This window comes from Girardinichthys multiradiatus, chromosome 19 (genome assembly GCF_021462225.1).
Source record: "Girardinichthys multiradiatus isolate DD_20200921_A chromosome 19, DD_fGirMul_XY1, whole genome shotgun sequence".
Classification (NCBI taxonomy): domain Eukaryota; kingdom Metazoa; phylum Chordata; class Actinopteri; order Cyprinodontiformes; family Goodeidae; genus Girardinichthys; species Girardinichthys multiradiatus.
Genome location: NC_061811.1, coordinates 26417818 through 26445265, shown reverse-complemented (window position 1 = coordinate 26445265; position 27448 = coordinate 26417818). Strand labels below are relative to the sequence as shown.

The window sequence follows — 27448 nt, the reverse complement described above, 5'->3', positions numbered from 1 at the left end:
GATTAACTCAATCAGCGGACAGTCTGAGGTGCATCACAGGATCTAAGGAGGGTTAAAAGATTAAAAGACACAATCACATTTACCAGCAGAAGAGTCTTTTATTTACAACTGAGCTGTTCAGGTAAAAAAGGAAACAATATCGCACAGAAAATCCAAATGTATGGTGGCTTCTTCAAAAATGAGAACTTCAACAAAACAATATAACCTTTAGCAGTCAAAAGACGCTTTAGTAATAATAAACTTGTAGCAATCTTTTTACAGGTATGGACCCCAACCCAAATACATCTGACAGAGCATTTTGTCATCTGTGGCTTCCTGGATGAGGTAGTGGACATGTCCCTCTATTGACAGAGGGAGGCCGAGCACTTTATTTCGGCTCTTTATTACCCCCTGTAGACGCTGCTCGATGTCACACACATGTGTTTTGGCCTGGCAGAGGGAGATGGAGTATAAATGATCAGTTTGAAGCAGAAGCAAGTCATTTGTATTAGATTTACAAACAAAAAACAATAAAAAAAACAAACCTTTTCATTAACTATCTCCCCTGTCTCATTGGCCTGGGTTTTCAGCAGCCCTTTGGATGGTTTGCTCCATTCTACCAGCGGGTCATGAAGGAAGGTCTTCAGCACACTTGAGGTGTAAAATAAAACCGAAACATTTGTGAAGAAAGTCTTATCTTCGAATGTGAACAGTGAAGGAAAAAAAAAAAAAAGATCCCAATGCATTAAACTATTTCTACCTCATGAGTGGCTCTCTCTGGTCTCTCATCAGTCTCAGGGTGACCTCACAGGCTTGTCTAAACAAGCCCTCGGTACCCATGGGCCCCATAGCATGGACCATGTTTTGGGTGAGTCGAAATGGAACTACCTCGGGCACGTCAAATGTCTCCCCCTAGTGGATATAAAGAGAATAACATGTTAAGTGAATGGGGAGGGAATTCCTGACTTGTCTGCTGTGTTCCTTGGTCTTCTTGGTGCTGTTTGTTCACTAATGTTCTCAAACAAACCCCTGAGGCCCATTGTAGCACAGCTGGATTCATAGAAGGTAAATGTTGAGCAGGATTTTTTTTAGCGGTATTAATGAAAGGTGAATAAGGTTCAAGGAGTGTGTGGATTTTTACAAGGCACTGTATACTTATATCTGTTTGAACAATATTTTTTGCAGATTTAAATAATTTTAGTATAATCTGCAAGACAAACCTTGTTAAAGAGGCAGTTGAAGTCAACGTGAACACATTCCCCAGTGAAAGAGTCAAAGAGGATGTTTTCTCCATGGCGATCGCCAAGTCCCAGGATGTAGCCGACCATGGACATCACAGCGGTGGAGCGGCAGTACGCAGAGCGACTGCTGTACCTGGATGTGGACACGTGCAGACACAAAAAAAAAACAAAAAAAAAACAGGTAAAGCTCAAAAATGAACACATGAACACATTACAATATAATCATCACTTTTGCATATTAGACAGTGATCGTCCTCCACGCACATGGAGTGTAGTTGTAGCGTACCATGATTCAGGGTCAGGAAACGTTTGGAGGAACCACTCATAAAAGACAGGTGGATGTCGAGCGCACAGCACCTCCTTGTGAATGCGCAGTTTTTCTTCAAAGGCAGCTGTTTTGGGTAAAATAAGCTTCCTCAGCTCTTTCCCTGACAGGTGGACACCTAGAACAGTACATAGTTAAAATCCTTTAAATTATTTCACCCTAGAAGTCTTTTACACTTGTATTTACAAGCTTAACCATGTCTTGCTGTAATTATATAGGTTAGAACCTCAAACTTTAATGTATTTTACTGAGGCTTTATGTGATAGATCAACACTAAGTACACAATTGTGAGGTGGGAAGGAAAATGCTTTGTCAAAAATGTTTGGCAAAAAATAAAATAAAATCTAAAAAAGGTGTGGAGAGTATTTGTATTCAGCACTCTCAAGTCAATACTTTGTGAAACCACATTCTCACAGCATGATGCTGCCACCCCTATGTTTCACAGTGGAGACAAACCCCCAGTCGGTCGTGGCAGATGGCCGCTCACACTGAGCCTGGTTCTGCTGGAGGTTTCTTCCTGTTAAAAGGGAGTTTTTCCTCTCCACTGTCGCTACATGCATGCTCAGTATGAGGGATTGCTGCAAAGTCAACGCCAGTGACTGTCCACTGTCTCTACATGCTCATCTGGGAGGAGGGAATGCTGCAAGTCACTAACTGGATGCAATCTGCTGGGTTTCCTTAGAACTTTAACAAATTTTAATAATAAACGGAACTTGATTGCATTGTTTGATTTCTGGGATCAGATTATAAGGTATGTACTTGACTTTTAATCTTTGTGATTCGACTGAATTGACTTTTTTTTGTAAAGTGCCTTGAGACGACATGTGTTGTGAATTGGCACTATATAAATAAACCGAATGGATGGTATGTTCAGGGTTGATGGACAGTGTTAGTTTTCTGCCACACGGAGTATTCTGCATGTGGGACCAGAGCACTTTTGTCCATGTGTTTGCTGTGTCCCTTAACATTTGTGTGTTACTGGACACAACAGGCCTTTAAACAACAGCTGTTTTTAATACTGACATTAAATGACACACAAACATGGACTATTTACTAACTAGGTGACTTCTAAATCCATGTAGGTTTCTTTGGACTTTTCACAGTTTTAGAAATATATCATTTTTCTTCAACTTCACTATTATGCACTACTTTGTCGTGGTTCAACACCTAAAACTCCAACTACAAAACGTGAAAAGGGTCATATGAAGGGGTCCGACTGCTTTCGAACAGCACCTTGCATAAAAATACCTCTTTCTTTGTACAGTTTGGTAAGGATGTGTCGCAGTCCAGCAGTGTTGTTGACCCACTCGATGATGCCGCACTCCTCGTTGAGGGGAATCACAGCATAGGTGCGGATGTGAAGCTCCCTGCGCCTCGACTCAGCATCTTTACGGAGACACTACTCCCAGAGAGTACAAAGATAAGAAGGCGGATCATCACCTCTAGGCACATTACTAGAAACAGCGTATATCAGTCAGACACGCACCTTGTTGATGAGACAGTTAAACTCCATGAGCCTGCAGTCTTTTCTAAGATCATCTTTAGGTTTACACATCATGATGTAACCCCGGCCATCTGAGCCCTTCAGACTTATCTTCTTAGGCTTCTGCAAGGAGGCTAAAATCTCCACCTTACATGATTTTACGCCAGGATGAAAAAATTTAAATAAATTTAAGGTGTGACATGCTCATCCTGCATGCTTTAATACAGAGTTCCTATATATTTATCACAGCAAAATTCTGAAATTTTCCAACTCGAAATGTCCAAAGTATAAAAATAAAGCTTCACTTTGAATTTATGGAAGATATTTCTACAATGAGTAGGCTTGGAAACATGGAAAACAGTGAACTGATGGATGGAAAGATGGACAGAAACCATGTGTCTTTCCAGTTCACATATATTTAATTTTTCCCAAACTTATCCCAACCTGGAATTTACTTAAAACAGATTTCTAGTCTTTATATACCACAAAGGTAGGTCAGAAAACTCAGACCCCCTCTCTCCTACTTACAACATCTTCAAAGCCATCCAGGTACGCCCAGTGTCCGGGGAAGGCGTCATGTTGTGTGTTTGCCCCGCCAGTAGAGGGCAGTGTCGGGATGAGGACAGACTGCAGCGGGATGAGGATTTGGCTAAAAGTCGGCTCTTCCACCAGCCGTTTCAGCTGCTTGAAGTGAACGCTCATACTGAGGGTGGTGCTGTTACCGTCCACCTGAGAGGAACACGTGTTTCTTTATCAAACACATGTGTCTTTTACACAATGCTACATTTTCTTTTCTTTTTAATGAAATGTAGACATGCAATCAATTAAGTTTTACACACAAAGATCCTTTTTGACAGTTGCTTACTCTTACAGTAAAATTCATATATACATAAACTCTCATTTTAAATTGTACATCACTTTAAGGCATAATCTCATTAGCCTTAATTTTTCATGCTTTGTGTGGGCATTTTTACCGGCTTGTTGCAGAGCTCCAGCAGCTTGTCAGTGAGTCTGTTAGCATCTCCAATAAATTTCTCCAGAGACTGTTTAAGGCTGATGGCTTTCTTAAGAATCAGATTACAGCGATTCACGCGCATGGGGTAAGACGACTGAAAAACAAGCAGCGCACATGGGAAACAGCTGTTCAAATAATAACAGATTAATCTACTAGAAAAAAAGGTCTACAAAATGTGGCGACATGTGCAATGACAGTAAATGTTAATCAAAAAAAGAAAAGCACATAAATATAGATGGTTTTTACATTTATGTCCAAAACTTTTAAAAATGATAGAAATATTGTTTTTCACTAACTTTAAGGCTCCAGTTTGTAATGGTAACAATTTGAAGAAAATCAAGACTAAAAGTGATCAGGGGATCAGTGTTGGGAATCATTTACTAATTGTCATCCATGGCTACCTTCAAGGAAAGTCATGCAGTCATCAGTGATTTGCTTCCAAAGGGCTTCACAAACAAGAATATTGCTAAAGACAGACTGCATCCAAATTAACCATTTATTGAATCCTTAAAATAGGAGGTTATTGCCAGTGCAAAGCAAGGAAGGGAAGAAGGAAGGACACAAGGAAAACAAAGAAGGACAGAAGGAAGGAAATGAAAGAAGGAAAAAGGACAGAAGGAAGGACACAAAGAGGGATAAGAGTAAAGATATAAGAAAGATAGGAAGGAAAGAAAGAAAGCAGGGCATTAAGAAGTGAGGAAGGAAGAAAACAAGGAAAGAAAGTGGAAAAACACAAAGGAAAAAGAAAGAAATAAGGGAGGGGGTGGAAAAAGAAATGATGAACACAGGGAAGAAAGGAAAGACACATTTACACACTTGAATAGGAAATAAAGTCTGGAAATACAGATATTTTTTCCACACTCTTATTTTCTTTTTCCATACTGATCCAGACCTGGAAAACACTAAAATCAAACTCCAGTCATTGCCAGACTGTTTGAACCTTGAGATGTTGATATTTACTATGCCAGAAGATGCTGAAGTCTTAATAAAAGCAAGGTTGACATTGAAAATACTGACAATCTATATTCCATTTCAACACATTTTTAAAACTATTAAAATATGTTTTGCTGTACTTTAGTAGATCCATCTGAAGAAGAGCCAAGAACACTAAAGCAGTAAAGTTTGTGAAAAATAACATTTGTGTCAGTCTCAAAACGTTTGTCCACCCACAACTGTACATCAAATTATACAACATAGTAGCTAGGGTAACATGAGTTGTGCTAACGAAAAAGGGGTTGATGTAGTGAGTGAGTGAAGCTCAGATTGTTAAAGACTAAAGGAAACCACACAAACACAAGCCAACCTTGGAGACAGCAGTCATCAGCCACATGGCCTGCTGGGGGTATGCGAGGAACACTTTGGCCACGATGGTCATGAGAACCGTGAAGACGTCATCACTGGAGTGGCAAACCCTGGAGATGAGCTGGGAGAACGCGGTGAGGAACTGGTAGGGTGCCAAATTAGAACAATGCTCGCCAACTACTGTGTTGATTTTCCCGAGCTCCTGTCGCATCAGCCGGTCTGCTCGTCCAGCTGCAGAGGAAGGACACGAATGTAGGAACCACTTTCAGTGTGACCAGAGTTTCATTGGCTACTCACCTTTCTCACAATCGCACACTTTAGCTCCAAAATCCAACCAGAGGGAGAGCATGCGAGGCATTGCCTGGTAGATGTACTGGTTCCCAAACTGGAGGGCTCTGACAGGGAATAAGTTGAAATGTTAGTACCATTAAAACCCATTTTCAGGATTTTCTGAAAGTGGTTAAAAAATAAGTGCGAAGAACAGGAACCTACTTTCCAAAGAATGTGACGATGTATCGGATGAGGTTCCCCTGTTTCTCCAGCTTGTTGTCTGTCACCATTGGCATCACTTTGTCATAGTACTTTGCTAGATAGAAGTTCCCATCCTCCCACTCTGGGAGAAGGTTGGTCACATCCTACAGAGCAGGAGAAAAGCTTAAGGCAAGTCACACCAGTTTAAGGTGAAAAGAATCCACAGGACACAGGATAATACATTAATAAACAAAAAAAAACAAAAAAATAAAATACCATGGTGGGTCTCTTTATAAATAAAAATTACAGGATAAAACCTTGTAGGCCTTCATGATGGCGTTGGACTCAAAGTTGGCCGTCTCCTCCATGCAGCGCCCGACCAGCAGCATGGCCTTTCCTTTAATCTGCAGGCTGCGAGGATCGGTCAGCAGCTGGTCGTCTGGAAAACACTGGGCCACGCCCTTCTGGAGGACAATCAGGGCCTGGTGCACATCGCCCTGATCACAGGCAAACACAGAAGGATTTATGGTTGTAGATGTTCTGGCGCAGAGTCGGCTCATCGAGCAAAAATGAACACATCAGACAGGTCACGTAAACTGACAGGTCGGGACAGAGGAGCATTATTTAGAGAAGCAACCAAGCCACCCGAGGTAACTATGGAGGAGCTGCAAGGATCCAAAGCTCAGGTGTGAAAATGTGTCAACAGGACAGCTATCAGTGGTGCACCCCACAAGGAAGATGAAGAAGAAGCAAGCCATTACCAAAAGAAAGGCGTAAGAAGTCCCACGTACAGTCTGACGCATCCTACAGACAAAACGGCATCTAACACTGTACCCTGAACACACAGTGTTACATCATGGCGGTGGCAGCTTTATGCTGTCTGGGATGCTGTTCTTCAACAGACACATTGAAGCTGTTTGTGGTTAATGGGACGCTGGCTGGAGCTAAATATAAGGCAGTGCTGGAGGAAAAGCTGTTAAAAGGCTGCAAAAGACTGGAGGGTGGAGGTTTAAACTTCTAGCAGGACAACAACCACCTTAAATATAGAGTCGGAACTGCAGCGGAGACGCTTGGATTGAAGGATATTCATGTCTTAGATTGGCTCAGTAAAAGTTCAGACCTAAGTGCAATAAAACCTAAAATCCGCTGTCGACAGACATTCTCCATCACTTCTGACTGAGCATTTATTTTTCTAAAGAAAAACAGGAAAACCTTGTCATTAACTACAGCAACAGGTGGTTTTGCATAGTGTTGTTTGGGGCGGTGAGTGCAAATGCAGAAAACACTTACATTTTCCTTCTAATTTTACAATTATACACTACTTTGTGTTGGTCTGTCACATAAATCCCCAAAAAACTACGATAAAATTTGTGGTTATAATGTGTCAAAACTGGGAAAAGTTCCAAGGGTCATCAGTACTTCTGCATGACACTTTAAAAGACAGTCTGCTTGTAGTATTCATGGGTAGGCAGTACCTTGGACCACAGCCACTTGGCCTTCTCAGTGACCAGCTCAGCCAGGTTTGTGTTATCTGCGTTGAGCAGAGCATTGAAGGCGGTCTGGTGGTGTCCTGCCTTTCTGGCAACCCGGGCGCTCTGCAGCCAGCACTCTCCGACCAGCTCCTGACACACGGGCCTGGGTAAAAAACAAAAAAAAACAAACACAGTGATCGCAGCTCACACAACTTTACCTCAATCAGTAACAATCAATAATGAAAAATGTTAAATCTATTTGTTTGCTAGAATTACAGGAAACATTTAAATAGATTGTGGTAACATTTGTTATGATGCATTGCCATGGCAACAGGGTTGTTTCTTACAACCGGGAGCAGCTGATTAATATCTCAAAAGCTCAAATAATACTTCAACTACAACCCCAAATCGCTAATGAGTGGAAAAGGAGACACCGTGAATGCAGAGCAGGAGATAAGAGAAGAGAGAGAAGGAGGAAGTTCAAACCATCTCTTCCGTCAATTTTGATGGGCAATGTGAGATCGTTGGGAAACAAGTTGGATGAACTCCAAGCCCTACAAATGACCCAGCCAGATTACCAGGCATGCAGTATTATGTGTCTCACTGAGACATGGCTGCAGGATCATATCCCCGACTCCAGCGTCTCTCTGCCGGGCTTTTTAACCAAACAAGCAGACAGAGATTTAAAGAGTAGAGGCAAATGTAAAGGAGGTGGACTGGCAGTACTTGTGAACAACAGATGGTGTAATCCAGGACAGGTTACTGTGAAGTGTCATCTCTGCAGTCCAGATATTGAACTGTTGGCAGTAAGTTTTCGTCCATATTATTTACCCAGAGAGTTCACCAGTGTTATTTTGGCAACAGTTTACATTCCACCTTCACGCTGCATGTGATGCCATCAGCTCAGTTGTTGCTAAGCTACAGACACAAAACCCCAATGCTTTTGTGGCAATTTCTGGTGATTTTAACCATGCTTCACTCTCTGCTACACTTCCAACGTTTCAACAGTTTGTCAGCTGCTCTACCAGAGAAAACAAAACATTGGATTTGTTTTATGCAAATGTCAAGGACTCATACATCTCTACAGCAAGACCTCCTCTAGGTAAATCAGATCACAATCTTGTTTTTCTCTGCTCGAAATATAAGCCCCTTGTTCAGAGGCAACCTGTAATAAAGAGGACTATGAGAAAATGGCCACAGGAAGCAAGCTCCAGCAAAACAATATCAGAGATGTGTGGACAGGGATGAAGAAGATCACAGGCTTCAAGCAGAAAGAAGATCAGACCAATGGAGGTCTGGACAGAGCCAATGAACTGAACACATTCTTCAATAGGTTCAGTTCAGAAACAAGCTTCGCATCCTCCTCTCCTGGTCACAGCCAAACAGACATCCCACCCTCCTTTGACCCACAGGACCCACAGCTGTCCAGTAACACCTCACATTTTTTATCTTCAACCCTTCTGCTTCTACATGTTTGCCTTCAACCATATCAGAAGATGTTGATGCTTCCTTTGCTTCCCCCTTCCACCTGTGTGTCTCAAGAAGTCAGGTGAAGAGACAACTGGAGAGACTGAATCGGAATAAGGCTGCAGGTCCAGATCATGTCAGCCCTAGAGTCCTGAAGGCCTGTGCAGAGCAGTTCTGTGGGATTCTGCAGCACCTCTTCAACCTTAGCCTGGCCCAGAAGAAGGTTCCGGTGTTGTGGAAGACCTCCTGTCTTGTTCCGGTACCAAAGAAAACTCACCCATCAGTCCTCAATGACTATAGACCTGTTGCCCTGACATCTCACATCATGAAGGTCCTAGAGAGACTCCTGTTGGCCCACCTGAGTAAGCAAACAATAAACCATCAGGAGCCCCTTCAGTTTGCTTATCGTTGTGGAGTTGGAGTTGAAGATGCCATCCTACACCTGCTTCAACAAACCCACTGTCATCTGGACAAAGCCAGCAGCACTGTGAGAATCATGTTCTTTGATTTCTCCAGTGCATTTAATACAATCCAACCTGATTTGCTTTGTCAGAAACTCCAGAAGACTCAGGTGGAGGCCTCAACAATCTCCTGGATCAAAGACTACCTGACAAACAGACCACAGTTTGTGAGACTGAAGAGTTGTGAGTCTAACCAGGTAGTCAGCAGCACAGGAGCACCACAGGGGACGGTACTCTCACCATTCCTTTTCACTCTGTACACCTCAGACTTCCAGTACAAGACATACCTGAGCATCCTCTTCATCAGACTCTCCTACAACAACAGTGTCAGAGGCTTCTTCAGATGTGCTGTAAGACAGACTGCTACAGGATATCCTTCCTGCCCACAGCCATCAGCATGTAGAACAACTCTTTGAAGAAACCTTCATAATGAGCTACAACAACATTTAATTTCCCTTTGGGATTAATAAAGTATTTTTGAATTGAATTGAATTGTCATTATTATACCACTTGTCCAACAGATGCACAGGGGATATTAATATGCGTCTGTGGGGAACAAGAAAATGGGCGGAGGGACAAAAACTAACCTAGAGAACTTATTCTGGAAAAAACATATGGAATAAAACTCGTCTTACAAGCTCAAATATATGCATACACATCCCACTACAGACCACTAAAGACCAAGATTGGGGTATTTGGCCACAAAGACACAAAGCATGTTAGGACGAGTCCGTTTTTCTAAATCTGAGAACACTGTCAAGCACGGTGGTGGCAGCCTCTGGTGTGGGGTGTGTTTTGATGCTAGTAGTCTGCTGATAGAACTGTTCAAAGAGGGTTAAATAATGCAGATGGGGGACTACCTCCGTACTCTTCTGCTTCATCTCAGCAGCTAGATGATTGAAACTTGGACCTACAGTAACTGGGTCTTTCAGGTTTATTTCAAGGCTACAACTCTTGGACTCGTCAAATAAAGAATCATCTTAGGCTTAATCTGGATTCTTTAAAGAACAGTTTGTGAACTTTGGTGAGTTTTTTTTTATTTTTTCCTTTTAGAAAACACAAGGAAAGAAAGTCTGGAAAATCAAACATTTTTCCAAACCCAATTTTCTTCTTTCCATACTCATCAACACCAGAATGATAAAACTGAAATCCATACATTTCCAGGCCATGTAGAATCTCTGGTATGCGAACTTTTCACCGGCAATGTGTGCTTTGATTCATCTCTCTTTCGGAGGACCAAAGGAACTTAACCTTAAGTTGCCTATCTACGTATAGGTGTGTGCGCAGCTGAGTAAATTTGGTGTTAACGTCCTTTTTTAAGTCGGTACAAATAGAAAAGCATCATATAAATTTATTCCATATGGCATTTGACAGAGATTGGTTCCATCTATAAATTGTATTCTTCTAAAGCCTCTTCTAACAATGGTGGCATTTATTGAATTGCTTGAAACATTTTAATACCTGGTTCGATAGGTATTAAACTGTACTTTTGCACCCGCAACCCAAAGCTTAAAGAGCTATTAATTAAAACAGATTTCTGGGTCCTTACTGTGGTCTAAGACTGAGAAGGGCTCGCCGCACGGCCAGGATCGGCTCCTTGGCCCTGAAAGAATTCTGGGTCATCTCCAGTCGGTCTGACCAATGAGGAGGCAGCTTGGTGAGGCCAGGGGTGGAGCCGGCTCTAGTTTCCTGCAGCTCAGTGAAAGCATGCTCCAATTCACTGAGCATGTGGAGCCTAAGCACACAGATGGATGCATTTTAGAGTCACAAGAAAAAAACCAACCCCGCTCCTGGAGTTGAAGCACAGACCTGACGATATACTCATATCCCCTCTGGTAGGTCCCGCACTCGTAACTGGCAGCTGACAGAGGGACGACCTGCTCTTTCCGCACCAGCTTCAGTTTCTCATAGAAGCTCTCAGCGTCCTGCTTCTTTGCCGACAGCAGCAACTGGCCGAGCCGCACACCCCAGGTACAGGACTGCTGGTCTGGAGAGTTACGTTTTGTTATATGCAGATTTGTCAAATGCAATCGGAACTGTTTCATTTTCTACTAAATTGCAAGGATCATTATCATTCTTCTGAACCTGAACTCAAATAATCTTCTAACAAGTCCCATTTTCCAAGCTTCCAGGCAGCCTCCACTCTGTAGGTGTTCAGCTCTGACTTCCACTGTTCCCTAAAAAAGGAAACAGATCCCACTTAAATCAGAAAGCAGCAACGATGAGAGAAAAGCATGGTATATATAAGCACACGTATGCGTCTTACTTATTGGCCAGTACGCCGTTGACCTGCGTGATGACTGTGGACAGCTGTCCCAGACCGAGCATAGAAGTCATCACTCCATGATAGTGACCGATCTAGAAAAGTTCAGTAAATATTTACCATTTTAGACATATTGAGGAAAGACCAGTGACCTTACATGACCTTAGAAAATATCAGTACCCCTTGAACTTTATCACACTGTCACACTACAACCACAAACTTGTATTTATTGGGATTTTTTGGTGATAAACCAACAGAAAGAGGAGCATAAATATGAACGGGAAGGAAAAGTATAAGTAGTATGTTCTGTACAAAGTTGAATGTGCTGACAACAAAATCACACAAAAATCATCAATGGAAATCAAATTTATTAACCAATGGAGGCCTGGATTTGGAGTCACACACAAAATTAAAGTGGAAAAACACACTACAGGCTGATCCAACTTTGATGTAATGTCCTTAAAACAAGTCAAAATGAGGCTCAGTATTGTGTGTGGCCTCCACGTGTCTGTATGACCTCCCTACAACACCTGGGCATGCTCCTGATGAGACGGTGGATGGTCTCCTGAGGGATCTCCTCCCAGACCTGGACTAAAGCATCCGCCAACTCCTGGACAGTCTGTGGTGCAACGTGACGTTGGTGGATGGAGCGAGACATGATGTTCCAGATGTGCTCAATCGGATTCAGGTCTGGGGAACGGGCGGGCCAGTCCATAGCTTCAATGTCTTCATCTTGCAGGAACTGCTGACAAACTCCAGCCACATGAGGTCTAGCATTGTCCTGCATTAGGAGGAACCCAGGGCCAACCACACCAGCATATGGTCTCACAAGGGGTCTGAGGATCTCATCTCGGTACCTAATGGCAGTCAGGCTACCTCTGGCGAGCACATGGAGGGCCGTGTGGCCCTCCAAAGAAATGCCTTCCCACACCATTACTGACCCACTGCGAAACTGGTCATGCTGAAGGATGTTGCAGGCAGCAGATCTCTCTCCACGGTGTGTCCAGACTTTGTCACGTCTGTCACATGTGCTCAGTGTGAACCTGCTTTCATCTGTGAAGAGCACAGGGTGCCAGTGGCGAATTAGCCAATCCTGGTGTTCTCTGGCAAATGCCAAGCGTCCTGCACGGTGTTGAGCTGTAAACACAACCGCCATTAGTGGACGTCAGGCCCTCATACCATCCTCATGGAGTTGGTTTCTAACTGTTTGTGCAGACACATGCACATTTGTGGCCTGCTGGAGGTCATTTTGCAGGGCTCTGGCAGTGCTCCTCCTGTTCCTCCTTGCACAAAGGTGGAGGTAGCAGTCCTGCTTCTGGGTTGTTGCCCTCCTACGGCCTCCTCCATGTCTCCTGGTGTACTGGCCTGTCTCCTGGTAGCGCCTCCAGGCTCTGGACACTACGCTGACCGACACAGCAAACCTTCTTGCCACAGCTCGCATTGATGTGCCATCCTGGATGAGCTGCACTACCTGAGCCACTTGTGTGGGTTGTAGAGTCCGTCTCATGCTACCACGAGTGTGAAAGCACCACCAACATTCAAAAGTGACCAAAACATCAGCCAGAAAGCATAGGTACTGAGAAGTGGTCTGTGGTCCCCACCTGCAGAACCACTCCTTTATTGAGTGTCTTGATAATCACCAAAGATTTCTCCCTGTTGTCTATTTCATTTGCACAACAGGATGTGAAATTGATTGTCAATCAGTGTTGCTTCCTAAGTGGACAGTTAGGAAGCAACTGAAGTTTGATTTACTTGGAGTTATATTGTGTTATTTAAGTGTTCCCTTTATTTCTTTGAGCAGTGTATATCAGGTTCAAATCCTGGCCTGGACCTTTTCTGCATGGAGCTTCCATGTTCTTCCTGTGGGTGTGGGTCTCTGTGGCTCCTCCAGAGTTGCTAAACGCCTCTTAGTCACTTCTCTTCATAATACCCTCATTGCTCAGCCTGTTAGTTTAGTTTAGACATATCAAACCCAAGGCCCATGAAACTATTATATCAAGCCCGCTAGAAAATTTCATTTACCTATTACTAAAGGCCCGCCTGTAGGTTATACAGTTCTTATGCCAGTCCTACTACAAATCCCATAGTGCACTACAAGAGCTACTGTGCGGTACCTGTGCGAGCAACTGTTCTCATTATTTCTGAATAGAATATAAATAGATATTAGTTTTGTTTAGCCTATAAAATAGTCCATGCTTAAGGTTCTTGCCATTTTTTGAGTTTAACACCCCAGGTTTAGGTGGTCTGCCATGGATTGGTGGGTTTGTTTCATGGGATGTTAAAAGTTTTGAATAATGTTTTATAACTTCACTCCTGAGCTGTCTGCTGCATCTCTCAGTCTTTATGATGTAGCTTTTTTACCATCGCCACAATAGTACACTACACTGTTTTGGTCTATGACATAAAATCCCAATGAAATACGTATACATATACATGAAGTTTGTTGTAGTGTGACAAAATGTGAACAAGGTATAAACACTATTAGAAGACACTGAATCTGTGGGTAGGGACCTGGTCTGATTCCAGCTGTATGGCCCGGTCGTAGCAAGCTGTGGCATCTCGCAGCAAACCAATGCTCTCGTGTTCAAGTATCTGTTCCCTCAGCGACGGCTCTTCCCTCCTCAGAGCATTGACCCCCCTCACTCCGTCAGGCTCGTGCATCGCCGCATACAGCGTCTAGAACAGCCAAGAATTTATTACATGTATGCAAGGAGCCACATCGGACATCGGTTGGGCTTACTGCGTCAGCCTAACCTGCAGGAAGCTCAGGTGGTCCTGGATGTTCTCTTTGTTTTCCAGGATGTAAGCTTCAAAGTGCATGAGTGCCCGGGTGTACGCTTTGGATTGTAGGGAGGCCTTAGCCAGCACGTCCTGTAGAATACCCTTCAGGAAGGCCACCACACGCTGATAATCACCACTTTCTGAAGTGAAAACGTTCATCTTTTATTTTAAAGATGATCATATTTAGGAACTTAATTGATGATTTAAGTGAAGCAGCATCCACCATTACCAGTGACTTTGGGTTTGGCATAAAGGATGTGGCGGCTCCACTGTGTGAGGTGTGACAACATGCTGAACACAGTCTGAGTGCTGAGCTGTGATAGGCTGGAGGCCGTCTCCTGGACACTGGCCCCTCCATCGCCTTCAGTCAGCACAGCCAGCATCTCCGCTGTTACCTTTAAACCAAAGCAACCAGATAGGAATGAGAAACAGAACAACACCAGAGCGAGCTGTGTTAGGCTCTTAGAAGAGAATTTCTGACCTCTTGCTGCTCTGCAGGTGTGCAGCCCAGCAGCATGTAGAGCAGGATGTGAGGCAGCAGGTAGATCGTGACTTTGTAGTCGTGTTTGATGATGAAGCTGCAACATTTGAACACTTTGCTGGCCAGCTCATGTCGCACCTGGATGGAGAATCAAACACTTCTCAAGAACATGGGCATGCAGTTTAGGAGGGGGAAAGTCTGACTCTGTTGAGGACATCAGCTAACCTTGCTGATGAGGTATCCAGCCCAGGTGGCAGACCAGTCAGAAAACTTGCTGCCTCGGTTGCTGAGGTACACTGGCTTCTTCAGTTTAGACCAGTTCACCTCCTTTTGACTGCTCTTATATCTGCAAGAAAGAATGGAGAACATATATCAAAATTGGAGGAATAATAATAGTAAAATTCATTCTTCCAGAGGAAAAGTCTGTGCAAGAAGGATTTTCTACCTGCTGTTCAGGTGAGGCTCCAAGATTTCTTGGATCTGTTCTGGGAATCTTCTCCACAAACGACGGCCCGGTGAGTCGGTTCTCCCTTCGCGACACTCGAATATGGACAGCAGCTCCTACGGTGAACACAAATCATCAAATAAGAAAACAGACGGTTATAGGGATCTTGTGTTCGTTTAGTGCCTGTAAATAAAATGCAACTTGTGTACCTGAATCGCGTAAGCCGCAGAGTCCTGAGCTCGCACGTTATCAGCGTAGGCCAGAAATGTTCTGGTGAGCTCAGTCAGCAAATCATGGGCAAAGTTAGGATCATCAACCCCGCTCTGTTGCCAGGAAGAAACAAACGTTTTTCATAATGCACACATCTAAAATCAGTTGTGAAAAATGCATCAATTTATTATGCAATACTTTTATCACAATATATATCTAGAGATTTAAGCTGCGCGATATCAGAAAAGTATGTAATTGCAATACTAATGCTGAAATTTTCATTTATTTCATTTCAGCCACTGCAGCTCAAACATTCATGAGCTGTGGCCATTAAGGTGACTTAGAGTCCTTTCAACAGGCCAAATCCTCAGAAAAAAACAGGTGGAAAAAAAAGACAATTTTAAGGAAACATTTTAATGTCGGACATGTTTGTAAATGGAACGATGAAGACTTTAACATTAACCTAACCTAGAACACATAACTGTAGTTAAAGGCCAGGTAGTACATGAAACTCTGCATCAACTACATACTGAAGTCTGTCATTTTGTTTTGGTTTATAACATGGTAATTAAGACAACAAGAGTTCAATTTGAACTTGCCACAAAGGTGTTGCGGTCGCCGTGGGTGTGTGCGTGGGACAAATCCAGACGTCCAGGGTCCACAGCCCCCAGCTCGCCCAGACACTCCCCACAGAGGAGCCGGGCCTCCGGGGACGAGTCCTGGCAGCCCTTCAGAAGCACCGACACCAGCTTGGAGATGACCGGCTCCACCGCCTCACTGGCGCAAACCTGCCGCAGCAGCCACTCCTGCAAAACACAGCAAATATATAATACTGTTACGTTAAATTGTAATTGTTGAACCTTGCCTCTAATTTGACTGAACTACATTTAAATGTTACAAAAGTTATTAAGGCGCTGTCAGTTAAGTAGTATTAGCTCACATGCTGATCTGCCTTTCAGTGGTATGTAATCTAATCTTTGCAGAGATTTCCAAACACTAGCATAACTGGTTAACCCTTATCTGTTCTTTTTTTTGTACCTGTTTGCTGTGCATCATGTCCCTGAGGCTGGTCAGTGCGTGGATCCTTACATCGACATTCTCATGCTGAACAGCTCGCATCGACAGCTGCAGAGCAGAGGCCAGGTCGCTGCGACTGGCCGTCAGCTGAATGGACCAAATATCATTTTCACCTTTAATGCATCTTTAAGAACATGTTTGCCTCTCCCCTTCATCAGAGTGACTTTATGCAAACCTTTTTGTAATTTTGCAGAACCGTGTGAATGTCTTTTAGCTCCGGGTGCTCGGGCAGAAAGTAAATCTCGTGAAGGTAGTCGTTTACTTCTTCCCTGTAAAAGATTGATAGAAGCAAGGTCTCTGTTAGGATCAGGCTGTAATCATACAGCACCATCCAAAAGTATTCATTTTTCACATTTTGTCAAATTAAAACCACTAACTGTATTGTATTTTATTGGCATTTTGAGCAATAAACACAAAATTAGCAGAAATGTCAAACTGACACATGCATTAGCAATCAGGCCCTTTTTCTCATACCCCTAAATAAAGTCCAGCGCATCAAAATGCCTTCAGAAGTCACTTAACCAGCAAACAGAGTCCACGTGCGGACATATTTAAGCTCAGGATAAATCCAGTTGTTCTGTGAAGTTCTGGGAGGTTTGTCATCTGAAAATGGAAACAACTGCCTACGAGGGATGAGCCACCTAACATGCCTGTCTTGGCAATGAGAGCATTAATCATAGTAGAAGCCAAGAGGCAATTGGTATCTCTAGAGGAGCTGCACCTCAGGTGGGAGAATGAAAAGGACAACTTTTAGTTGTGTCGGCCACAAATATGGCCTTTATGGAGGAGTGACAAGAAGAACGCGATTAATGAAAGAAAGCTCTATTTGCCACAAGCCATGTAGTAGACACAGCAAACATGTGAAAGTAGATGCTCTGCTAGGATCAGACAAAGGTTGTTTGGCCTACATGCAAAACCACCCAGACCACATCTACCCCCATAATGGAACATGGTGGTGGTGGCATCATGCATGTAAGGATGCTTTTCTTCAGCAGGGACAGGGAAGCTTGAACAGGGCTAATATGGAAATATGGATGAAGCTAAATACAGTGCAACTCCATAAAGAGAACTTAAGGCCTTAAAAGACTTGACCGTGGCAGAATTTAATCTTTCAGCACGACAATGACTCCAAATAGTCATGCATTAGAATGGCCAAGTTAAAGTCCAGACCTAAATTCAAAAGAAAAACAATAGTAAGAATTGGAAATTTCTGCTCACAGACAATATTCTAACCAGTCTGACTGAGAATGAACAATTTTGTATAGCTATGGATATTAAAAAGCTGATAGAGACATAACCTCATAGGCAGTATTAATTTGGGGGTACTAAATACATGCCACACTTTTCAGATTGTTTTTGCCTTAAAAACCACGTATCATTTTCCTTCTACTTCACAATTATGCACTTCTCTGTGCTGGTCTGTCACAGGTTAAATACATAGCAGTTTGTGGTTGTAACGTGACTAAAAACCTCCAAGAGGTTTAAAGGTATAAAAAGTACAGAAAATAAATGCACTTCTTTTTAAATGACAAGAGTTCATCATGCCTTAGCTTTACAGGTAAGGTCTGACAGTCAGTGTTTCAAGTTTGCGTCAATTTATATTTAAACTGTTTTACGTGTCACTATTAATAGTGCTGATATATATTTTTAACATTACCTGTTGTCCAGAATGAGGAAGCGAATGATAGCAGCAGTTTCTTTAGGCTGTAGCGGGATCAAGGGAAGCAGAGCAACAATAACATGACTCAGAAGAGGGCCAAGGTGAGTAGGCTCCACACTCCTCATAAAACACTCCCACGTCCTGCAGCATGAAACAAAAACTCTTAGGTCCGACTAACTCATTTTGGAAGTGACTTTAAGAAGAAGTGGCAGGGTACTGACTGGCAGCAGAGCAGCGGGAAGTCTTCTCTATAACGGACACCAGTGCGAAGCGTTGTCATCATCTTCAGTCTGACCGAGCTGATGTGTTTGGAGCCCATCAGGCGCATCAGAGCAATCACGCTCGTCAAAGCCTGCACGCAGGAGACATGCAAGGGCCACAATGCAGGTGGGTTCAAGCGAATGGGCAATGACTTAAAAACACTGAGCAGGACTGCTGGGCTGCAATCAGCTGTGATTCACGACTCACCATTTTTTTGCGGTCCTTCTCTCCTGCACTGGAGCTGAGCAGCTGCATGTTGAAAAAAGCCAGAATCCCCAGCAGCTTGGGCTGCAGGTAGTCTGCCTGAAACACAGCAATAATAATTAAGTGAGATCTTAGTGATACTCAGCAAACAAAAGCCTAAAACAGACTAAAGAATTTAGCGGTTGTTGAACACAGTTAGTAGTACATTTCCATACACCTTCCAAAAAGCCTCATGTCTATTAAATCTATCAAAAGAGCCAAAGAAATAAACTCAAATGAAAGAGAAAATGATGGACACCATGTGCTCTGCGGTGGTGATGTCTCTGGGACCCTTGTATGGATCATCGTTGGATGCAAAGGAGGCCAAGATGGCCAAACCGTTGAACACCTACAAAGAATTAACTTCCATCAGTAAATCAGTAAACAAACAGCAGGGAAAACGACAAACAAAAGGTGATTTAGGGCTTGTTCTCACCTGTTGGTAATGTTCTCCCAAACGAAGCAGCAGCTCATTGTGGAGACCCTGGAAGTCCTGTCGTAGCAGAGAACCCAACTCAATCTCGGTCTCACTCTAGGACATAAGAAGAAAAACGACATCAAAGGCATCAACCTGAGTGTTTAGCATTAGGGTTTAAACAAAGAAAAACATGCATTATTTAGATATTACATCCTTTTTTGGACACATTTCCACTACTCAAGTCATTTGTTGGTGAAATTTTATAACCTTACAATGAATTCATGATGGATATTTCTACAGTAATACATTTCCAAATATGAGTAGGAATCCTGGTTTATGTTTAGACAGACTTCGCTTTCTAGACACATCTAACTTATTTACAGTTCACACAACAACAACAACAACAGCCAGCAGTAATAATATGAAATCTATTAGTTGTTGATATACAGATATGGATAATGTTACTAAAAACCTGTAGGTAGTGAAATGCTCTCTCCAGCTCCTCCTTGGAGCACGAACAAACCAGATGGCTGAAGATGTACTTGAAATTGTTGATCAGAATCTCTCTCCTGTTTGCCTTCAGCTCAATGGCCAGAGTACGGATGAGGGCGGAGCCTGTGGAGCTCGCCTTAGCTGCCAGGTAGGGCAGCAGCACCTGGAGCGTCCGCTGTGTGAACAAGTATGCGAGAAAGTACGTGTTCACAAACAGTCTCATCGCGCTAGTATGTGAAAGATGTTTGTTTTTGGACGGGAAAAGTTAAGTTTGAGCGTACAGTGAGGAAGCGGTGGAGGTCTGGGAAATCAAAAGCATGTGCGATCTGAGCCAGGATGTCCAAAGCCAGCTCTCTCTGGTTGGCGGACTCGCTGGTCTGATCTGGAGTGCTCCGCAGTGCAGTTGCATGCCGTGAATGCAGCGATTCCACCAGAAACTGAAGATATGAACCAGAAACAACTATTGTCACAAAGACACTGTCCGTAATTATCTAATTATTTACCTTTCTTTATATTTCAAAACCAAAATAAGACATTTAAATACATTCAATTAAATATCAATACAACATTAGTTTCCTATATTATTGTTAGAATAATTCATCTGTGCCAAAAAGGCTAAATAAAAAGATTTAAACGTAAGCAACATTTTTCCTGCTTTAATGAAACCTTTAAAAATGTCCTTATCCTTTAAAAAAATAACTAAATGCTTTTAAATATATGCCGGTACAGACTCATCGACTCATCATTTACCTGGCAAATGGGATTCTTATACTGGCTGAATAGGGTCTGCAGCTTCAGGCCTTTGGCAGCGGCCAGCGCTCTGATCTGAGTGTAGGCGGCCACGGAAACCGAGGACGACTTGGACAGAAGACAGTGGAGCAGACGCAGCAGAGAGAAGGACACCAAACTACCCTGAGATGCTCTAACAGATAAGAAACAGGCAATTTTTACACACAGGTCTCTTAGTTGCAATGATCTCCCCAACCATCTGTAAAGATGTGTAAAAAGTCTTTAAAATAAATTCATCTTTATGTGCAGAAGCATGATCTCACACAGTATAATGTAGAAAAAGTAAACTTTTAATTTTAGGTCATTTATTTATAAGGGGAAAAGAAATCCCACATGATTAAGGAATAATTGTTTTTAATAAAACCAGGTGCCACACGTTTTGGCACCAATAACATTTCCCATAAAATTAATGTAACTAAAGCACATTTTTAAGTTAGACTTTATTTATAAAGCTCATCAGAGTTTTTATGACCTAATAACTTGTCATTTGCGACAGTCTGTTTCCCAGGAGTCTGAATAAGAGATGATTCTCTTCAAAACGGGAAAGACAGGAAAGCAAACCAGTGAAGAAAGGCTGTTGATATTCATATTATGATATGATCTTTTTTTCTTATTATTAATGAACTGGTGCAACACATCAGTGCTCTTTGAGGTTGTTTCTGTACATGGTCCCCTTCTAAGCTTGACCCAACTTTACCATAATAACAGCAATAATTCAAATGTGACAAACAAGTCAGGACAAAGATTAAAGTTTATGTTTTCATCTTGCAGAGAGAGGAGGATGGTAACTAGGAGAAAAAATAAACAGCTGCAGCAGAGAGTGACATCTAGTGGTCAACAAACATTTCATAACAAACTTTTATTTTAAGGTTTTAATGCACATCTTCACCAAATCGTCTGGAAGTCGCTGTCATTACACTGAATATATTCAAACAGCTACGGTCGTTTAAAAACATTATAACCCTGAAATAAAAGCTCCCTAGTTGTAAACATTTACAGCATTAATAGGATAAAGGGTTGTTTTACCTGCCAATCTCTCCTGTGGTGAGGATGAGAGTGTTACGCAGGTTGTCGTCTCTGTTGAGTTTAGCGTTGCTGAATGCCTCCTTAAGACGGGCAACCAGGAGCTGAGGCAGCAAGAAGAAACCCACGCATCGTCAGCCTCTCCATGACATTAAAAGTCAAGTGTTTAAATTATCGGTACCTACCCCCAAACAATACATCGGGATGGTAAATCTTTAAAGTATATTTTGCAATGAAATGTCTCACCTCATTCAGGGTGCCCTGCTCTGAGGTTTTTGTAGGTTCTGTCAGCAGAAAACGCACTGATTGGCTGAAACGCGTTCTAACAGCGGGATCGGAGTCCTCGAGGAGACCAAACAGGGCACAGAGAACTGCCCGGGAGTCTGCAGCGAGTAGATTCACGTGCTGGCAGAGGTGAGGTAGAGCTTCCAGAAATGCTGTGTGGGTGACACAAAAAATTGTGAGTTTAGCATTTCCTCTGTCTTCACTAAATAAAACTAAATAAAAAAAACACCTAATGTACCTAGTTTAACACAGCTGGCAGCTTGTGGTCTGAATAAAGTTAGAAATGGTTTAATTATAGATGCTTTGAGGGATGGCACTTTATTCTCAGCATGCTCTGTTACAAGACTCCAGCAAAGGCAGAGGACTTTGGGAAGACACATGGAGTCTTCGTTGGAGTCACAAAGCTTGGAGAGCTCCGACTGGATGCAGCTCAGCTGCCCAACAATCCTGGCGAGCTCCACCTTCACCTGCTCTGACTTGTCCTCCAACAGAGACCTAGAAAAGCCCCAACATATACCACCAAGTAAGGCAAAAACACAGTAATGAATATGATAACAAGGACATGACATTTACAGATGGGAATACAGGGAGTTTACACACAGCAGAGCTGAACTGATGAGGTTGTGGTGTGAGGGTCCCAGGTGATGAAGCAGAACGGGGAAGACTTTGATGGTTCTGGCCCTCACTGCCTCGTCCTGACTCCGCAACGCGTTTGTGAAGATGCACACGCGCCAGCTCTCACACATACCCGGACGCAGAAAGGCCAGCAGCGACACACAATCTGCCTGGACTTCATGTGCTGGAATCACACGTGGGATTTACAGTTATGTAACAAATTACAATAAAGACACAGTAGACCAGTCCTAAAGAGCACCTGTCCTACAACTTTTACATGGTTTAATCCAACCTGAATCAAAGGACTGACTCATTACCAGGCCTCTGCAGAACTCATTGACAAGCAGCTGCCTGATTTAGGTCTGTTAGACCAGGGAGGCATCTAAAAGCTGTAGAGGGGTGGCTCTGGAGGACTGAGGTAGGAGACCCTAGATACAACCCTAAAGATGGATGGATGACATTAGATGTTTTTGACCCACTGACTTGAGATGTGACAGGCTTACTTACAATAACAGAAGCTGAGTCTCTGCGCCAACGTTGACAGCCAGGAGGGAAACCCTGAACTCTTGAAGGCAGAGCCAGACTTGTTTTCACACACCCAAGGAAGAGACAGCAGAGCACATACACGTCGCTGGAGCCCATCTTCAATCTGGCTGTTCACTACACATATATAACATAACATGATCACGAGTACTCTGTTATAATAATAAAATTGCCACTAAAAACACATCTATCTGAAGTCTTAGTAAATATGAGAGAGAAAAGCTCAGTGAATATGCCCCTAAAAGCAGCTTATCTTACATGTCAGGTAGAGAATAGAGTCAAGAATCCTGATCGTCGACTGAAAAGCAGACTTAAAGTAGTCCTGATGAGAAACGGGTCGAGAGGCTCCTTCTAGAACTGACTGACAGCTCTTCAGCACCCGGCCCATAGTCTCCGTGGACACCCAGACGAGAGGACAGGAACTGCTGACAACAAAAAAAAAATAAATAAATGATTGACTACATATCATTCTATTATGAGTCCTCACAAACCTGTCAGCAAAGTAGATCTCAGTCTGTTTGAAGGCAGGTACCTGATTGGTGAGGAGCAGAAGGCTGCCAGGTGGAGAATAAGGGCCAGACCCTGCAGGGTGGCCAGGGTCTGCGAGCTCTCTGGTTCTGTAGAGTTTGAGTTCAAAAGAGCCAGCAGCTCTTCAAGGCGATGATTTAATGTGGTCCAAACCTCACTGCCAACACGCATGTCCAACTCACTTAACACACAAAGACACATAATGACTTCAATGCTGGACTTTTTGGGAGAAATTCACATTTATAACATTGTCTTGATACTTTTTTTTAAACCAACTGCAAAGCAATGATGTTATACACAGCTGTGGGACTTGATGACCAAAACAAATTGGACTTTAAATGTATTTTGTATCATAAGAGATATTGTATTGAAAGGGTGTAACCAGTGGGTTGCCGGTTCGAACCCTGTCTGTCTCAGTCATTTTGACCTTTGGCCAGACATTTAACCTGCCTTGCCTGCTGATGGTGGTCAGAGAGCCCAGTGGCACCGATTGCCTTGCTTCTGTCAGTCTGCCCCAGGCAACTGTGGGTACAATGTAGCTAACCACTGTCAGTGTGTGAATGACTGACTGTAGTGTAAAGCGCTTGGTGTCTCTGGGGACTTGATAAAGCGCTATACGGGTGCAGGCCACCTACCATTTAAGCCCTGATGAGCTACTTTTAAAATAAAATATATATTGAAAGTATGAGTTATTAACATGTTGAACTAGCACAAAAACTAGGCCACAAAACGGGCAGAAAAGTGTGCAAAGAGCAGCAGAATCTCAAAAATCTAAATGCAATGAAACATTCACAGAATGACAGATTGAGTTATAAGGTTTGTTTGCACTGCAGGAACCTTTGCAGGGAACAGGGTAGTTTTCCAGGGCTAAATCAGAACAAAGAAGGTAATCTACCCAGAAAACGGCCCTGATGAGGAGGTAAGAGTGTTTGGATAGACCCTGAACTGAAGACGGAGGGAGGAAGCTAAACATTTCTCACTGGTTGTGTATACCCAGCATTCATTTCAGTTCCCTTCCTTTTTTATCCTCCACTGCAGATCATATTTCAATTACATGCAGTTTTGTTTGCAAGCATAACATTTAATTCCATCCACCCATGCTGAATATAACAGGGGCTTAATAAGTCTGTATTCAAATACAGTGAGAAAATCTGCCAAATTTAGTGGAAATATTTAGTTAAAGAAAGCACGGACTTCCACTTTCAGTGTCTCCGCAGAGTGTCACATCGTGGCTTGTAATCAATCTAAAATCAATGCCTTTACAGTTTTTAATCGCATTCTAGAGTCTGCTGTTGCAATGGGCAGAGGTCGGTGTCCCCAGATCGCAGTGACACTACTGCAGAAGGAGGACCTGCTTAGCGTCAGGGGACCTGACCTACGTAAACGTCCTGGGTTTCAGACCCACAGTTGAAAAATTACCCCTAGGACTGGCAGGTAGATTAAAATGGTTCCAGGAAGTTAAGTTCCAGAGTAAAAGTGTACAGGAACCTATAGTGGACACCTGCCAAGAGATGCTTTTTCCCCTCATACTAATGATGTTTCTGTTGTTTTGATGACCAACCTGTTGCCAGATTTGCAGGATCTCTTGGCAGGAGTCTCTCCATCTCCCGACTTCTGCATCACAGTAGTTTTCTCAGCCTTCAGTGCAGCTTGGAGGAACCCTTCTGCACACTGCAAAGCACAACAAATGTAGAAAAGGAGATAGCCGCAATGTGGCAAAGACTGTAGATTATAGAAAAACTTGAAAAGTAACAGATTCCTACTTTAGATTGATTTGGTGTCCCAATGGTACATGTCAGCGTCCTGCAGACATCTGCCACCTGTTGCCTCCTTAGCAGAGCAGCACCTTCGTAACTCGGGACAACTGATAGCGAGAAGCTGAAGAGCACGCAGAGAGATTCGGTAAGCTCTGATCCGAGCTCAACTCCTGCTCTTCCAAGAGCACAAACACACTCAAACATCTGCGAGAGGTAGATGGACTCGAAATCAGAGGGGGAAATGTAGGATGACTGAAACAAACAGCGGGTGAGCTTCAGCAGTTCTCCTTCATAGGGTTCGTTCTCATTTGAGGTGTCATGTGCTTCAAGAAGGTGAAAAAAGGTTGTGAAGAAATTGTGGCTCTGGATCTCATCAAATTTTCTCAACTCCACCAGTTTTCTTAACATCACCATAGAAATCTTCCTAAGTCTGAAGTTCCCATTCGCCAAGATGGAGCAGGCCGTCTCCCAGGCCACTGTCAGATCACGACAGGAAACGACTCCCCTTAGAGAGTCGGTTATGACACCAACAGCAACAGCAGTCAGCGACTCTAAGGCAGCAGGAGATGAGAGAAGAAGCGAAGTCTGGGTAAGGTAGGAGGCACACGCGGCAGAGAAGAGGAAGCGCCCAAGCTTTACAGGCCACTGGTTCTGCGTGTGAATGCCAGTGTCATGTCCCGGTCCTGACAGTGCGACTATATGAGCAAACAGGATGTTGCTGAGGTCTTGGGCCATTAAGATGAATTCCTGAATGAGGCAGCTGAAGATGAAGGGCACCCGGACCCTCAAAGAGTGAAGCAAAGAGCACAGCACAGCAGAAACTCGCCCATGAAGGACGTCACAGCCTGGAGCCGCTCCTACGCGAAGCAAGCGTACCGTCACCCACTTACTGAAGTCTGAAGTGGAAAAAAAAAGGAAAAAAATGGATCAGTTGAAGACTGTTAGTGTTACCTCAAAATCTCAGTTTTTTTTTTTTAGGTAACCCCCACCGATGCAGCTCTGTATGGTGTCCGGGTGCTCAGCAGGCTGGCAGGCAGGATTAGCAAACATCAGGGAAGAGGATTTGACGATATGTTGCACGAAGTCCAGCAGCATCACACAAGCTGGCTCTGAACTGGACTTTTTATTTAAACCTAGAGCAACTGAAAGAAAGTATTATTTATTGGTTACAGTAGTATTTTTTGTACAAAAGAAATGAATAAAAAAAGATATATTTTATAGGAAAAAATTTAGGCTGCCTAAAACCTATTCAGGTATATAACAGATGACTCAATATTTACTAAAAGGGATACAAGAGTTCATTGACATTATGATATCCAAATTCCATATCTCCATCACAGGACAACACAGAGACACACAGGACAAACTACCACACACACAAACCAATTAACCTAACAGTCATGTTTCTGGATGGTGGGAGGAAACAAGAGTACCCAGAGAGAACCCACACATTCACAAGGAGACAGTCTGGGGAATTCATTTTGATTAATACAAAATTTTTATAAAAATTTTTTGAGAAAACTAGGTGATATTTCAAAAAACTTTGTTTTGGTAAAATCATCTAACAAACAGTTCAATTTTGAAAAATTTGAATTGAAATGAAAATATGGAAAGGAACCAAAAGCATAAGGATGGATGAATATATTATTCACACAGTGGGACATAAAATAAAATCTGGAAATATAAAGGTCCCCTATTTTCTTTTCCTACTGATCCAAAGTTGGAAAAAACATAAATCATAACCCAGAATTAGTCTCTATCAGTCAAAACCGCGAATGCAGAATTGCATCAAGCAACAAAAATCAAAATAGTGGATTTCACAAAGTAAACTTTGCCTTCTAATATCGGAAGGAACAGTGCAGTTATTTACTCATTGATTAGCTCTGATCTAAAGCTGTGTTTCCACCTGATTTCTGTGTGCGCTGTTGTTACTGGTGACTTACCAACATCTACATCTGTCAGAATCCTGTCAATGAACTGGCAGAGGATCTGCCGGGGTTTCTGTACTGCTGAGTCGTACTCAGCAGCACTGGCACTGCAAATATCAAACACATTGTTAACCTAACTAACACACATCAACAGCCAGAGAAAGAATGAATTAAAACAAGGTGACAGCTCAGTTAAAAAACCGTTAGCAGGTTAGCTTTTAGCCAACTTTTTACCCACCTAGCTAGCTCCTGAAGAGCCGGTATCATTGCAGACATTTCAAGCCCATCCATGTTTATGCTTCCTTATTGTATCGCTGTATGAAACTCTATCAAGAAGGTATCATTAGCGACTTAAGTTAGGCCATTTTAATAGACATTCTCCGAACAGCTGGTCTTCCATAACTTTCGAAAACTTTCGCTCCAAAATGACGTT

General features: G+C 42.9%; 1 protein-coding gene across 1 annotated transcript; it reads right to left on the bottom strand.

The window, feature by feature from the left end:
• Positions 1-78: 78 nt before the first annotated feature.
• atr (ATR serine/threonine kinase) lies at positions 79-27448 on the bottom strand. The gene is made up of 48 exons (XM_047344868.1): positions 27254-27448; positions 27031-27122; positions 26077-26229; positions 25094-25983; positions 24892-25001; positions 23335-23511; positions 23061-23227; positions 22767-22919; positions 22245-22443; positions 21883-22139; positions 21606-21796; positions 21363-21463; positions 20298-20469; positions 19829-19984; positions 19528-19722; positions 19074-19169; positions 18897-18986; positions 18602-18697; positions 18355-18485; positions 18131-18274; positions 16649-16742; positions 16435-16560; positions 15996-16202; positions 15396-15509; positions 15187-15302; positions 14967-15087; positions 14742-14879; positions 14490-14655; positions 14234-14400; positions 13991-14155; positions 11483-11574; positions 11302-11393; positions 11026-11203; positions 10766-10951; positions 7292-7451; positions 6134-6313; positions 5838-5980; positions 5643-5740; positions 5347-5576; positions 4003-4137; positions 3557-3757; positions 3032-3175; positions 2794-2944; positions 1507-1663; positions 1200-1353; positions 740-891; positions 525-630; positions 79-429 (listed from the first exon to the last, which is right to left on the bottom strand). The coding sequence occupies exons 1-48, from the start codon at positions 27304-27306 to the stop codon at positions 256-258; spliced, it is 7770 nt and encodes a 2589-aa protein (XP_047200824.1). The 5' UTR covers positions 27307-27448; the 3' UTR covers positions 79-255.